Source organism: Macaca fascicularis, chromosome 6 (genome assembly GCF_037993035.2).
Source record: "Macaca fascicularis isolate 582-1 chromosome 6, T2T-MFA8v1.1".
In the NCBI taxonomy this organism is placed as follows: Eukaryota; Metazoa; Chordata; class Mammalia; order Primates; family Cercopithecidae; genus Macaca; species Macaca fascicularis.
Genome location: NC_088380.1, coordinates 129,049,066 through 129,064,134, shown reverse-complemented (window position 1 = coordinate 129,064,134; position 15,069 = coordinate 129,049,066). Strand labels below are relative to the sequence as shown.

General features: G+C 39.5%; 1 protein-coding gene across 16 annotated transcripts in view; it reads right to left on the bottom strand.

The window, feature by feature from the left end:
- Positions 1-8,023: 8,023 nt before the first annotated feature.
- The window catches only part of SNCAIP (synuclein alpha interacting protein), a 147,410-nt gene continuing 140,364 nt past the window's right edge, over positions 8,024-15,069 (bottom strand). For all 16 annotated transcript variants that reach the window (XM_045394151.3, XM_073995168.1, XM_045394153.3 and 13 more), the window contains one exon: positions 8,024-8,600. In XM_045394151.3, coding sequence (XP_045250086.2) covers positions 8,516-8,600 — 85 coding nt within the window. In that variant the 3' untranslated portion in view covers positions 8,024-8,515. The remainder of the gene's footprint in view (positions 8,601-15,069) is intronic.

The window sequence follows — 15,069 nt, the reverse complement described above, 5'->3', positions numbered from 1 at the left end:
ATATAACTCAAGTTGAGAAAGGAAATAGACTCTTAGCATAAGTTACAGGAGACATAGATATCAGCACTAAGTTAATCTTTGCGGAGAGGAGAGAAGGCCTGTGCCACTGCCCCCTCCACTTATAGGATCCTAAACACCATCCTCACCCCAACCTACCACCCTACCCAGCAGGGGAAGGAGAGAGAGTAGTGAGAAAGGCCAGCCCAAGGTGAGGGCTTAACCCAGGAGGAAGAGTAGGGGGAGTAGAAGGATGAGGGTGAGGAGGAGGGTCAGGGCAGTGTGTCAGTTCAGGTGGTCTGAGAAGCAGCCCTCCGAATGGGACTGAATGTGCAAGAGATTTATTAGGGGCCTTGCTTCTGAAGGATAAAGGAGGAGGGTGCAGGTGTAGGCAGCAAAGTCCTTCTGATACTATGAGAGTGGCTCTGAAGGAGGACTGGGTAGGAAGAGCTCGAGATCGCAACACATTCAGAAAAAAATTTAGCCAGGTCAAGGGGAGTCCCAGACCACAGTTTGCCCTTGGAAGAGTCTCAGGGTGGGAGGATATGCCCGGGCTCTCATCCCTCTGCTGTGCTCAGTCACTGGCCTTGGGGTGAGCGCACAACACAGCTAAAGGTGTCCCTACACCAGGCTTTCTTGCAGAGAGCTCTTAGCGGGGTAATTCAGGGCTGCCATGAGGAGGGGTACGTTGCGCTGACTCGGAGTGCTCCTTGGAAGGACTCTCAGGATCTAGGACTAAGGCCCTGGATCTGGGTCAGAGCAAGGAGACGAATTAAACAGAGAACTCCCTTTTGAATCTCTGCCCACCGGTCTGAAGGTTGGAAAATACTAAGGGCTGTTTGACTCTTTTCCAAGATTCTCTGAGTTTGACAAGCTACCAGGAAGGCCATGTGGCTGTGAACATGTAGTACTATGCTCCTATCTCTGATTCTCATTTTGACAATCACATTACATGTGGACATGGGCAGCCAATTACTGCATCTGAGTATATATTGGTCAGCCTCTATTAAATGCAAACCTTACAGGGCACCTGCCTCGCCTCAGCCAAACCAAAAGTGATTTCTCCGTCCTCTCAGCTACACTGAGTCCCTCCACACATATTGTTTTTTGTCTTGCACTTTACATATTCGTGTACGTGATTTCTCCCAGTGTCCATAGACAGTAAGCAACTTGAAGATAACAATTATCTTACACTTTGAATCAGCATTGCCTTGCACACACAATTGGTGTGGACTTACAACGTCAGTTATTAGGTTGGTGCAAATATAATTGCAGTTTTTGCCATTAAAGGTAATGGCAATTATGTTTGCACCAACCTAATAAATAAAACAAATGGGCAGGATTTGGCAGATAGAAAGGTATGGTGGAAAAAACATGATGGAAACATTTGTATTTATTTCAGCCTACTTATTCTCAGAAGGTCTTTAAAATAGAAGACATAGATGTGTTACAGCCATTAAAAAGGATAAAAATATAAGAACAAAGGAAGAGGGTGGAGTTGGAGACAGATTGTTATACTAGAAAAAACTAGGCTAAGGATTGCTACTGAGATTAAACGCAAACTTTGCTGTTGACCTTTTCCTGGCAAGCAAGACAAAAAGGGAAAATGCGAGTTATATAAGGTTCTTATTAGCTAATAAAAAGAAGCATGCCAGTTTTTCCTATAGAAGCATTTTTTTTTCTCTAGTACTAACTCTAAGAGGAATTTATTTTATGGCCCCTTATAGAGCCATTCAATTTTTAAATATATGATGGTTTCAATAAGAGTTTTATAAAAAATATATAGAAACTTTTTCTATATGACTATTTCTTATATTGATTTTTGATAAATGCCATAGTTTATAGATGACATTTCTATGGAGACTTAGGGTGTAGTTTAACCATCAGCAGTGAAATTAATTTGAGCCCATAGCTTTTGGAAGGACCCTGGAAATGGTGCATTTCAATAATAATGACCACAAAATTATATCCAAATAGAATATAACTTTGGCTGCATTTCTTTGAAATTTGGCTAAATAGTTCTGTTCCGGTATACACATTTTGATTTGACATTGGGCTTTCATGATAGTTAGAATAGTCTAAATTCCATATATGTGTAATGACCCAAAATTGATTCCAGCACATCCTAAACTAACATTAGTAGAAATCACTCTGAGGGATGTGAAAAGTATTCTAAAAAACCTCTGGTTTATAAATCAGTTTAAGCACCCAACCCAATTAAACAAGTTTCTTTTGTACTCTGGGACTTCTTCAAGATATGAACATGCTAATATATCATTACAGACTGGATTCCCTGGTAAGTAGACTCTGATCTAGAGATTAATGTGCAGGAAGTTTATTATAGATGGCTCTTGGGATCAACATCTATGTTAAGGAAGAGAAAGAGGCTGTGTCAGGTAGAGGAAGAAGTTGGGACAAACCCATGGGGGAGGTATGAAGCTGGGATGGCTTTCTGGGGTTGTCCGAAGTTATGTTAGGGGCTGGGTCTACATACCTGCACATTGACCACTACTGGATATGGGCTGCCCAGGGAAAGGTTGTGCTCTTGGGCAAGGTGACTTTCTTCAGCCAAGGGCAATTCCTGGAGAAGGCTAACACCTGAAAGCTCTGGGCCAGCAATACCACCAGCAGCTGGGGGACTATGTCCTTTGTCTCCGAAGGTGGGACTTCACAGTGTATGTCAGGACTTTGTATGCACTGTTTGCCAAACTAATTAGCAAAACATACATTAATCCTGGAGAACAGCCAAACATCCCCTAGTCCTAGTGGTAAATAGAATATGATCTGTGAAATGCTGCTTTATTCTAGTGGTTTATTCTTTATTCTGTCAACTGAGTACCTCAGTTAGGTTGTATATTTGGCTGCTCCTACCAGAAGACAGATATCAGTGATTTAGTCAATTAGGAGAGTTTTTTTTACTCAATAAGTAATATGTACAATTCAGGGCTCACATAGCTGCACAAGGAACTGGGTTCCTTATTTTCCTTTTTTTCCTTTTTTTAAAGAATCTGACTTTTGTCCTTATGGCCAAAGAAGCAATGCTGTATCCCAGGGTAGTACAAAGGGCAAAAGATGAGTGCCAGGTAAGCTTTGACCTCTACAAGATTTTCTAAAGCCCCACTCTACAAATTCCACATCCCTCTCATTGGCCAGACTGAGTCACATGGCCATTCCCAGTTTCAAGGGCATCTGGGAAGGTAATTTTATCTGGGAACATTTAACTGTGTTCTCTTAATCAGAAGAAAGGGAGAAAGGATATTGAGGAGATAACTAGCATTTTCTACCACAAATAATAGAATTTAAATTCTTCTGCCACTGTTCCTAATTGGCTGAACAACTGTGAGAACAAATTCCACAGAAAAAATATACAGTTATAAAATACATATATGAGTATAACATCATGACAGATCACTATACTTCTCAGATTTATTCTGTTTAATTAAGACTTTCCACATTTCATCAAAAATATTTCTTATGAATTTATCGCTAATTTACCTTCCAACACTTGGGGCAGAGCTGTGTACATGGTAGGCATTCAGCATGTGTGTGTGTGTGGTGTGTACAAAATAATATATTTGACATATAACAGTGTCCTATGCAACAAGGTCATAAAATATCATATATCTTGGTGGTTTATCAAGAGGAGCCCCTCCAGTAGCAGCTAGGAAATGGTATTGAGAGGTAGGGTTTGGTCTTTGCTTTGAGTGTGCTTTGTCTTGGTTATGCTACTGCATAATGAGTAGTTTCCTGGTGATTTGACTTCTATAAACATTGATTTTAGGAAATTTAGAGAAATATTTCATAACAAGTGAAAACCTAGCTACATTATGATTAAACATAAAAGTGTACTGACCCTATCCTGGATTGAAAAATTATTGTTGTGTCTTCTACCTCTTCCCTCCAGAAAAGAAGCTTCACTTTCTATAATTATAGGATTTACAAAATTTCCAACATGTGAATTATAACATGGAACATGATTTTCAAATTGCATACACATTACGCACACTCCTTTAAAACACAAAATAGGTTCTTCTCCACATTCTAACCCAGGTTTAGGGATATACTACTCTTTCTTTCTCTTTGAGGACAGGGTATTTTTTGCCCATTCTTCTCAAATATTTTCTCAATAGACAGTTTACAGCATCACAAAATTAAAAGTGGAAGCCATGGTGAATGCCAGAAGATTCTGCATTTGAGCATGCTCCCAGCCGATGCCAGTGCTGATGGGTTCTGATCACATTTTAAGTTAGCAAGGTGCTGGTTATAAAACTTAGGTGCACAAAGAAGTGTTAAGTATTTGAGGTAATGGATATACTAAGTACCATGACCTGATCGCTGTAAATGATATGGTTCCAAACATTACTATGTACCCCATGAATATGTACAATTATTGTTAAGTTAAATCTGGTTGCATATGGAAATCCTAGTATTTTTTCTTATCCTTCTTCCTTCTTTCCTCCTCCTCCTCCCCCTCCTCCTCCTCCTTCCTTCTTCTTTTTCATCTTATTCTTTACAAATATTGATGCCTGGGTTCCACCACAGAGAGGGGATTTATTTGTTGGGGGTTTAGCTTGGGTATCCAGTATTTAAAAGCTCCCCTAGGTGGTATAATATACAGCAAAATTTGGGAATCACTGCTATAAACTGGTTGGAATAGTTTTTTTCCACAAGTCTCTCCAAATGCACAATTTGGTAGACTTACCTATCTTTGTTCCTCCTATGGCTGATACTAACTTCCAGGTCTTTTTTGTTCAAATGGAATGCCTAGCACAGGGCCTCATTCTTTGGCATGGGTTGAATCACAGTGTGTTGAATATATTAGCATATGGGATGCTTGTCACACTCACATGCTCTGGCAAGAAGGGAGAAGTGACTTGCTTTTCACTGTAAACCTGGTCCAGTACACATCTACTTACTGCAATTTCTTTGCCAGGTTTCTTCCAAGAAAGATCCCATATATATAGGGTTTAATGATTTTGTAAACAGAAGGCAGAGAAGAGAGAGAGAAAAAAGGAGGGGAGATGACAGCAAAGAGGGAGGGAGAGGAGAGAGTGAGGGAGAGAAGGAAGGAGGAAGAGAGAAAATGAGGACAAGGAGAGAATAGAAGAAGACTGGGGAGGATATGGAAAGAAAGATGGCTGTAAGTTGTTAGTAGATACTAAACACCATCTGTGAGAGGTGATACTAAGATTCTGTTGAGATTAACAAATTTATGGTCTCATTAGGAGACAGGAATCAAGTGCTTGAAAAGTTATATAAAACTATGCAGTAGTCAAAGAATAAAGGGAAATAATACTGAGACAACATAACATAGTAATGACAGACCTATCAGCCAGTGAGAGTTATGGGCTGTAGACAGTGTGAACTCCATTTTTTACAAGGGGCAATGTACCAACTCTGTTGCAATAATTCCTTAGGCTTACTTAGCTCTATTAACTTAATTCAACATTAAGGATATAGGTGGCTGCTGAAGAAAAAACATTTAATCTAGTTTGTATCAAGGAGTCTTTTAGGGAGTTATTTAAATATTGATAATTATTTCCTCTAGCTTGTACCATAATTTTGCTTATCATTATTCATTTTGAGAAAAATAATTAATTCTCAATGTCTTACTTGACGGTATCTTTTGAAAGCCTCATCCGCACTTCCAACTCTGTGATGCACATCTAGAACTTTCTTATTTGGTTTGAAGTCTTGATACTGTTTTACAAGAATAAATAGTGGGAATTCAATCCATTGAAAGTGGTGACAGTTTGGTATCTTGTTATCTTTTCTAAGAAACATTCCTAATTTGCTGTGTTGAACTTTGGTAACATAAGTCCCTTTAGTGACATAAAAGAACCCAGTCTTTAAAAGATACTGACAGATGTGATTGTTTTTTTACAATGGAGCTGAGTTTCCTACTCTGCTGCATGTAATTAGGCATGCAGATAGAGCTTTACTCATTTTACTAGCCCAATGGGCGGCAGTTGGGACAGGGGCCTCAAAGCTCTGCTCACTAAAAGGAAACACATTCTTGCTTTCTTTAACATGTTAATGCGTCTCAATTTCTAGAAAAAAATAAATGAGTTTTCTGTGTTTTCATTTAAAAAATGGTGGACAAAACTAAGTTTGTGGTAAGGAAAACATCATTTGTACTAATTTCAAGCAACCATAGGTATCGATTTCATAAGGAACTTAGTAAAGGTAGGTACATGTATAATTTAAGGGCCATTATTTTTAGTATCCTAGCAACATCATTAAACAGAATGCATTATCAGCCCAGATTTCTTGGGCTGATCTGAATCTGCTCAACTTCCCTATTTTACCTTTTTTATTCTTTGCTCTTCTGTACTCAGACTGCAGAAGCTAAAATGCTAGTGTCACTGAACAACTGAATTGCCAGTGTTTTTTCTAAGTCAAAGTAACATCTCTTTCTTTCAAACTCTTGAAATTTTCTTTGCTATGTTCAATCAGGAACTCTTTGTGGCTTATGAAATCTCTGCCTAGCCCCCTTCATCTTTCACATTTAAAAACACAGTTTAAGAAGAAAACTGGGATGTCTGGGAGACAGAGAGCACTTACCGGGTCCTCTTTCTTCGAGGCTTCATTTTGGCCAAATCCCAAAGGTTGGCTGTGTGACCTCACCATCACCTCCTCTGCACTAAGCAGAAAGAAAACACAGGAGTCTACATTTCACATGTGCTTGCCATAAATTCTCTGTTAGAATCTCAAGCAATAGGACAAAGTAGTGAAATATGAGGAAAAAATCAAAGTGGGTGGATAAGGCCAAGGGGCATAAATCAGAGTGAGGGCATCTCGTTTGAGGAAAAGACCAGGTGATAAATGAAGGTTTACACATGGCACCAGGCTCTAACAGTAGCAACTCACAGGACCCAGACAAGGACACAGCACATGGAATGAAATTCATAGACACGTTGCTCTGTAAGTTTGAAAGGAAACTTCTTCTCCTCGATGTGCACGTAGGCCCGTCTTGCCCTTTCCAGATTTCTAGGGCAGGGCAATGCCCCTTGTCTGAGATCAAAGGGCTGTTAGAAGAAGAGCTGACACCAGAACTCATGCTTCCTGTGCGAGTCCAGCACTTAGTGCACTAGGGAGACAGCACAGTGTAGGATCATCAGTGTAGTGGGGATAATAGGCAAATACGTATCAAAGCCTAGTTATGCAATTTACTACTAGTGTTACCTGTTACCTGGGAACCAGGTCTTAAGACATTTCAAACTTTTGTTTTCTCATCTATAAAATGAAAGTAGTAATATCACCACATAATACTGTCTGGTACATAAAAGGCACTCAGATATTATTAGCTCCTTTTCTACCTAATTGCATCTCATCAAGCCCAAGTTTGTCAGATGACCTACATATGCAAGATTATCTCTTAATTCAGTGAGTTTATCTGCTCTCTGCACCAGGATACAGGAATGGTTCACATTTGACTGATTTGGCTGCAGTGACATTGCTAGTAACTATAGTAGCATACAGTGTTCCCTCCTACTGGTAAGAATGCATTCTACTTTTAAACTAAAACTTGACAGGCCTCTTATAGGCCATGCCAATACTTTGAAAATAAAACTCTTGAAGTTTCAACAGAAATATATTTTTACATGATAGAAGGAAGCCTTCTGGAACTTACTGCTTACATGGAGGGAGAGAGCTGCATCAAGAATGGGGCTGTTATGAACTTGGGCTCCACACTGTCTCCTAAAGGGATTAGACAGGTCTCATAATGTGTCAGAGGCAGAAAAAAGTGACCCAAGAAGGGGCTAAATCCTTAGTTCTCCTTAATATTTTCCCATGTCAACACTGAGATTTGAGAAGGCAGAAGGAACTGACTTACTTTATATACTTGTCTGATCTTTTAGTACTTAATGAAATATAGAACGTTTTATTTGACCCCTATGGGAAAACCGCTAAACTGAGCAGTTTGTTCCTGAAATCAAACACCAGCAGTCAAAATACTTGCAAAGTCCCTTAGAAATCAGAACATCACAGATTTGTTAGAAAGTAGGTGCCCCAAGCTTATAGGTGGCTGTTAACATTGTTTTATTTCCTTTATACAAAAGTAGAAATGACAGAAAGAACACTCTTGACATAAAACAATATCACTGACCTGATCTCATGAAGGAGCTGAGCCAAATCTGCCCACATTACGGGGAAAGGGAGGTTCAATCAACATTAGCAAATACTCATGCAATTGATGAAATATAAAATGGCATCAGTGGTTTGGTCAACGTCCTGTGGGTAGGGTGAATCAATCTACTCTTTAAAAACATACATTTTCCCAATCATGCTTTTAAACAGCATCTTTTTTTTTTTTTTAAAAAAAACACAAGTTATATATACAGATATCACCCCAAAAGGAATCTTTTACAGTCTACTACTATAAATTTAAGGCATCCTGATATTCTGTTCTTCTGCTGGTGAGGCATTGTTTTCATGGTTCTCTTTCCATAGAGGATATCCAGAAATTTCCACTAGTGTCCAAAGGGCATCAGTGAGAGAAAATTTAAAAAGTGATTTACAAGAAGAGTTCTTTTGCCTCTGGCTCAGCAATGTGCTTTATGCTGTAGGATTTCTTCATTTTTCTATTGATGTCATTATGCCTAAGCAGAAGAGAAACCACAGGCCAAAATTAGATAAAACTATGGTCAAGTTACAAGACAACACCACTAAACAGCTCACCAAAAATGGAAATTATCCTCATACAAACCACACTGAAGAACACTTCATTCCAATACGCAAATTATTCTCTTTTCATATAAACCACTCTTTAAACAATGAAAGCAATAGTCATGTAATAACACACACTTACTAAACACTTTCTAACTCAGCTATGGAAATAATTTCTCAACCATACTGATTGAAATACAGGCATTTTTACAGTCATGGGAATTTTATCAGAGTTAAACAAGATAGGAAGTATAGTACTGTTGGTTGAGTATAAACAAAATATTTTTATTTTATTTAGATAGATTCACTGGTGACACTTTTATTCTCCAATAAGCTTGAGCCTTAAAAGTTTAAAGAAGAATGCTTTTTCTTTGGGGTGTGATTACTGAGTCATAGCATGTTGAAAGATCATAAGTAGATAAATCTATGGGAAAAAGAAAGCTAAAGAACAATATGCTCCTTTTCCCTCAATACTGGATACCTAGTAAGTCTGTGGAAAAAGAGTACAAACTTAAGCCAGGGAACAGCTTTGCTTTTCAAATAAATTTTCCCCTAGGCAGGTGCAATCATTTTCATGAGGTATTAGTCCCATTCTGGGTGTAAAATCTTCAGAGAGGAGCTATCTTCTGAGGGTGGAAAAGGCCACATATTACTAAATTACTTCTTGTTGCTACACCAGACAAAAACACTTTCTGGTAATGATACTAGCTATTATGAGACCACATTTGGATGCAGGAGAACCCCAGGCGTGGCTCCAGAGTCTCAAAATTGTGCTTACTCACAAAGACCATGAAGCCTATTTTCAGTGTGCTGGAATATATTTGATCATCATCATCATCATCATCTGAAAGTTATAATTCTTATTTTTATTTTCCCTCTAACTGGAACTTTAGAGAGCTGTCCATGGGCAAGAAAGGGAAAGAGAAGAAGGTGAAAGAAAAATCTAATTGGCTAAAAGATGTGCTAGAGATTCCAATTAAACATGATGGATTGAATACGCACATTTGTCCTCCATATCCTGCAAAATAACACTGAAATAAAAGAAATTAAAAAGACACAAATTTAGATGAATAAGGGAAATGGGAGGAGAGGATACAACAGACAAAATGTCAATAGTATTTCAGAAACAGGAAGGTGGATGAACATCTAGAATTGGTTTAGCAGAGCAGAAAAAGAAAAAACCCAAGCTTACAGTCAGGGAATCCAACTAACTGATCTGCACTGCTGCCAGATGCAGGAATTAGAAGCACCGTGTACTTCTGAAGATGATAGCAACTATGTTAAAGAATGAAGAAGCTCTCTGTACACTAACACATAAAGTCCTCCAACATGTAAGGTGAAAAAAAGCAAGAAACAAAACTGTGTGTAGAGTATGATGCCTTTATTGTAAAAAGGAAGATAAAGATATGCATTTGTATTTGACTGCAAACATTTAAATAAGATTTGCTCATAAAACTCTACAAAAGCCAGGCGTGGTGGCTCACACCTGTAATCCCAACACTTTGGGAGGCCAAGGCAGGTGGAACAGTTGAGGTCAGTAGTTTGAGATCAGCTTGGCCAACATGGCGACACTCCGTCTCTACCAAAAATGCAAAAATTAGCCAGGTGTGGTGGCTGTAGTCCCAGTTATGGAGGCTGAGGCATGAGAATCACTTGAACCCAGGAGGCAGAGGTTGCAGTAAGCCAAGACCACACCACTGCACTCTAGCCTGGGTGACAGAGCAAGACTCTGTCTCAAAAAGAAAATAAAAAGAAAAAAAAGAAAAAAGCTATAATGAAGGAAAAAAGAGAAAACCAGTAAAGTGATATTGGAAATTAATATTATTATAGCAGAAATAAAAAATTCAATAGCAAAATTGAAAGGCAAAATTCAGTAAATATATTAGAGATTCAAACAAAAAAATCAAAGTATGGATAAATAGAGAAGAATCATTAGAAAATCTGAGGATCAGTCCAGTATGTCTAACGTTAGAATAAGATGATTTCCGAAAGAGGGAACAGAGAAATTGGAGAAGAGAAAATTTTCAGAGAAATTGTACAAAACATTTCCCAGAATTGAAGTACTGAGATTGAAAAAGCTTGCTGAGTGCCCACAGTCCAGGAATGAAAACAGACCCACATCATGGCAAAGCATCAAAAAATCAAAATTTTGGAGATAAAGAAGAAATCATAAAATCTTCCAAGCCATCAGCAGGGAAGAATGGGGCTTCTCAACAGACACATTAGAAGCAAAAGAAAATGAAATGATGTGTTCCGGATTCTGAAAGAAAATAATTTACCACCTAGAATCCTATACTGAGTCAAACACTCAATCCGGTAAATTGAAGGTATTTCCAGACTGTCAAGGTCTCAAAAAACTTAGCACCTATTTACCTTCCTTGGGTGGGAAGATATATGATTGAAGCATGAGAATCAACCAAAAAGAAAAGACAGGTTCGGGAAACAGAGTCTAAACAGGAGAGAAGCAAAAGGAATTCCCAGGATGATGTGCATGACAGACTCTGGGATGATAGCTGTGTGGCAGTGCCAGGAGGCAGCAGTGAAGATGGGGGCAGGAGGGGGGGTGTCCATGAACAGAGAGAAACTGACAAACACCTGAACTGTCTGAGGGTGCTAAAAGATGGTTTGGTTTTCAGCAGAGTGTTTAGAAACGCATTGTAAATTAAGAAACCAAAATTATTTCCATGGGAAACATAAAATTGAATGAGAAAGAAAATATAACACAGGACAACACAATGAATGAATCCTTGTGATTAATATTTAAATAACCACAATGATAATTAACACTGAATACGGATTTAGCTCTTTAGAGTGATACAACTATACTCATGGGGGTGGGAGGAAGAGGAAGTAGGAATGTGTACATGTGTGTAGTTGTGTGTGTGACAGAGAGAAAAGAGAGGGAAAAAGAGAGACAGAGAAAGAGAGAGCAGGTGCAGTGTTGCATTGTTGGATGCTAAAATGGAGCTAGACACATTTGGTTCATTGTTAAAAACACGGATTTAGGAGCCAGACTAACTGAGTTCAAATCCTGGCTCCACAATCTATTGCCATCATTTCTATGTAACCTTGGGCAAGATATGTAATCATTCTATGTCTCAGTTTCCAATATGCAAAATTAGGATAATAATAGTATCTGCTTGGTTGGGTGGGGTGGCACATGCTAGTAGTTCTAGCTGCTCAGGAAGCTCAAGTGGGAGGATCTCTTGAGCCCAGAAGTTAGAGGATGCTGTAAGCCAAGATCACACCACTGTACTGCACACCACTGTACTGCACACCACTGTACTGCACACCACTGTACTGCAGACTGAGCAAGATCCTGTTTCTTAAAAAAAAAAAAAGAAAAAAGTATCTGTCACATAGTGTCATTGAGAAGACTAAAATAGTAAATATGTGTAAAGTACCTGAAATATTCTCTGGGATACTGTACGTGCTTTATAAGTGTTTATAAGTGCTATCATTTTGATTTTCTATAGTAAAATGCCAATAGATAACAGGGATACTATTTGAAACTGAAAATATGTATGAGCTTGTTACTTCCAAATAGAGAATACTAGAGAAAACACCTGAAGGAAAAGCGAGTGGTCGATTCAAAAGAGTGAGGCTAGGGAAGGGGGTGGGTTTGGCACAGGGCACATCCAGTCTTTATTATAATGCTAATACTACTCTTGTAAGTATCTATATCACTTTAACAATAAATTTAAAACAAAAAATTTAAAAGAAGGTTTCGGTCATAGGCTAAGGATAATATAGTTTAGACTTTGACGGGCATTTCCGCTTTAATATAAGAGGTGCTGTGGTCAAAAACACTAAAATGAGCACTCTTTCTGCAGGACAAAAACCCGTATGATTAGAGCTAAGTCTGTACCAAGTAAAATATTAACTTGAGGCATTTATCTGAAAAATACCAGGATAATTCAATCCTCCCTGAACCCTTCAATTACCTAATCCCAAACTAGCAGTATGCAAAGAACAAAAGTGCTTGGGTAATTCTGGCATGAATTATTCAGATAATTTGCTGCTTCTCTATTTCATTTTTGGATTTGAAATCACATTCTGAGTGACCAAAATTGGAAAGAAAAAACCCTTAAATTTAAATAACAGTTTTTCAAGTGTTCTAACTTGCTGACTCATCTAGGCATGGATTGCATATTTCCACAGTCCATGGTGACTAGACAGCAACTTACAGCATCCATGTAGAATGGTCCATGGCATGCACGACATTTCTGCTGATAACCAAAACAGGGAAACCTTGCTATTTTCTGTGATCTCCCTCAGAGTTTTGACTGAGAGCACATCTATAAGTATCATCTACTAAGAAATGGGATTCTGGTTCAAGGTATGAACACTTGTATTTGAAGTGCCCAAATGGAAACTCACTGTGGGTAGGTGGACTTGTGACCAGAAGGCCAATATTGATAAAGAACACTCCATTTTCCCCTGCTGTGGGAAGACAGGCTCAGTCTTTTTTTTATTTATATTCTTCTTTCTTCTTCCTCTTTTCCTCTCTCTAGCTCTGCCTCTCTCCAAATATCTATGAAGTCTCTATCATGCACCAGGCACCAAGCAAGACGCTGGGAGTACACGTGGAGTCCAAAGGTGCTAATGGGGGTCGCTATTTTCATGAAGCTCTTAGGCCTTTCACAGAGTTTGCCATGTTTTACTTGAATCCTATTTTAATTCTCTCTTGATTAGGATCTCCCTGAGTGAAGGAACCATGCCTTATCCTGGCAGAGCAAAATGTGTGACTTAGAGCTGAAAATGGTTGCAAAGAGTGGCCTGGCCATCCAGGGATGTGGCATTAGGAAGATTGTCCATCCACGCTGTCATCAGCGTAGCAACGAAGAGCACCAGTGGCTGGCTGGGGGAGGGATACTTCGTGAAGGCACTGGAAAGTGGCTGTGTAAAGTCTCTATTTGGTGTTTTTAAACTCAACCAATCTATTGCTTCTTTGAAATTCCATCCAGCCTTAAGAGATACAGGCAGGCTCTGTTCTTTTAATGCACAAAGATGCCCCTAGTGGTGGCAGACATGTGGTGCAAATATGACATTAATAGAACATGTATCTGCTTTGAGGTCACACAATTCAAAACTGGATCTTTGGGGAATAAGGAAAGGAGGGTGGGGGTGGAAAGTGAGTTGTCCTTAGGTTTTCTGACTATCCTTAAATCAGGAGTGGCTTGTTGAAAGCAAGTGGTCTGGTGGGAAGATTTTGGTATCCAAGGCAGTTCTCTTCCTGTTATCTTCCTACTGTTGGTTCATGGGTGTTCACAAGCTCCACACATTCATTTCCTGCCTCCCTGGGGCAGTGATTTAAGAGAGTACGAGGGTCTTCCCTGCCTTTTTTATGTCTCAACTTATCGTACTTTGATACTAACTAAACTGTTTCACTGTCTTCTTTTGGTGCAATCTGCTTTCTCCTTTTCCCAGTGTAAGGAGCTTATGAAAAGACACCCCATTTGTGCATCCATTTTGGGAACTCTACCAGCCTCTATAAAGACTTTGCTAAATTGTGCTTAGACACTGGGAAGATATGATCATTCTGGCTTCTCATAACATCGACATTTTTTCTTTATACACAAGACTCTGCCTTATTGGCAACAATTTCCTGAAATTCTACTGTGCAATGGTCAATGGAAACCCCAAACCCTGGCACATTTGAAAGAAGGAACTGTTACTTAATTCATGTGATGAAATAGTTTAAGTTTAGAGCCTCTCACTTCTTCTTCTCCAAGTCATAGTATATAATGAGGGTTTTCATTCTGAAAATACTTTGAAACTATAGGCGAGGCTGAGGTGGGTGTGGGCAGGACACAGAACACAGAACACCTAAGGAAGCATGAGGAGGCAGGAAAGAGAGCGAGAGTGAGAGACAGAGAAAGGGTTGGCAGGGTTGGGTATGGGGACAGAGACAGAACACTTGGGGAAGCATTGGTGGGGAGGAAGCACGGAGTACCTGGGGGTACATTGTGGGAGAGCACAGAGTACCTGGGGACGCATGGGAGCTGGGAGGGTCAGTGTTGCTCTAGGGGTTTCTGGAGCAGAGGCAATCACCCAACTTTAGGTACCTGGTTGTTGTCTTTCAACTTTTGCTAATTGGGCATGGAGCCTGGTGCCAGTAGGTTAGAAAGGCAAACAGAAAATTATACTTCCATTCAGGGCTTAGAACTTGAAACTACAGGCTGGGTGTGGTGGCTCATGCCTATAATCCCAACACTTTGGGAGGCTGAGGCAGGTGGATCATCTGAGGTCAGGAGTTCAAGACCAGCCTGGCCAACAGGGTGAAACCCTGTCTCTACTAAAAATACAAAAAGTAGCTGGGTGGTAGTGGCATACGCCTGTAATCCTAGCTACTCGGGAGGCTGAGGCAGGAAAATCGCTTGAGCCTGGGTGGCGGAGGTT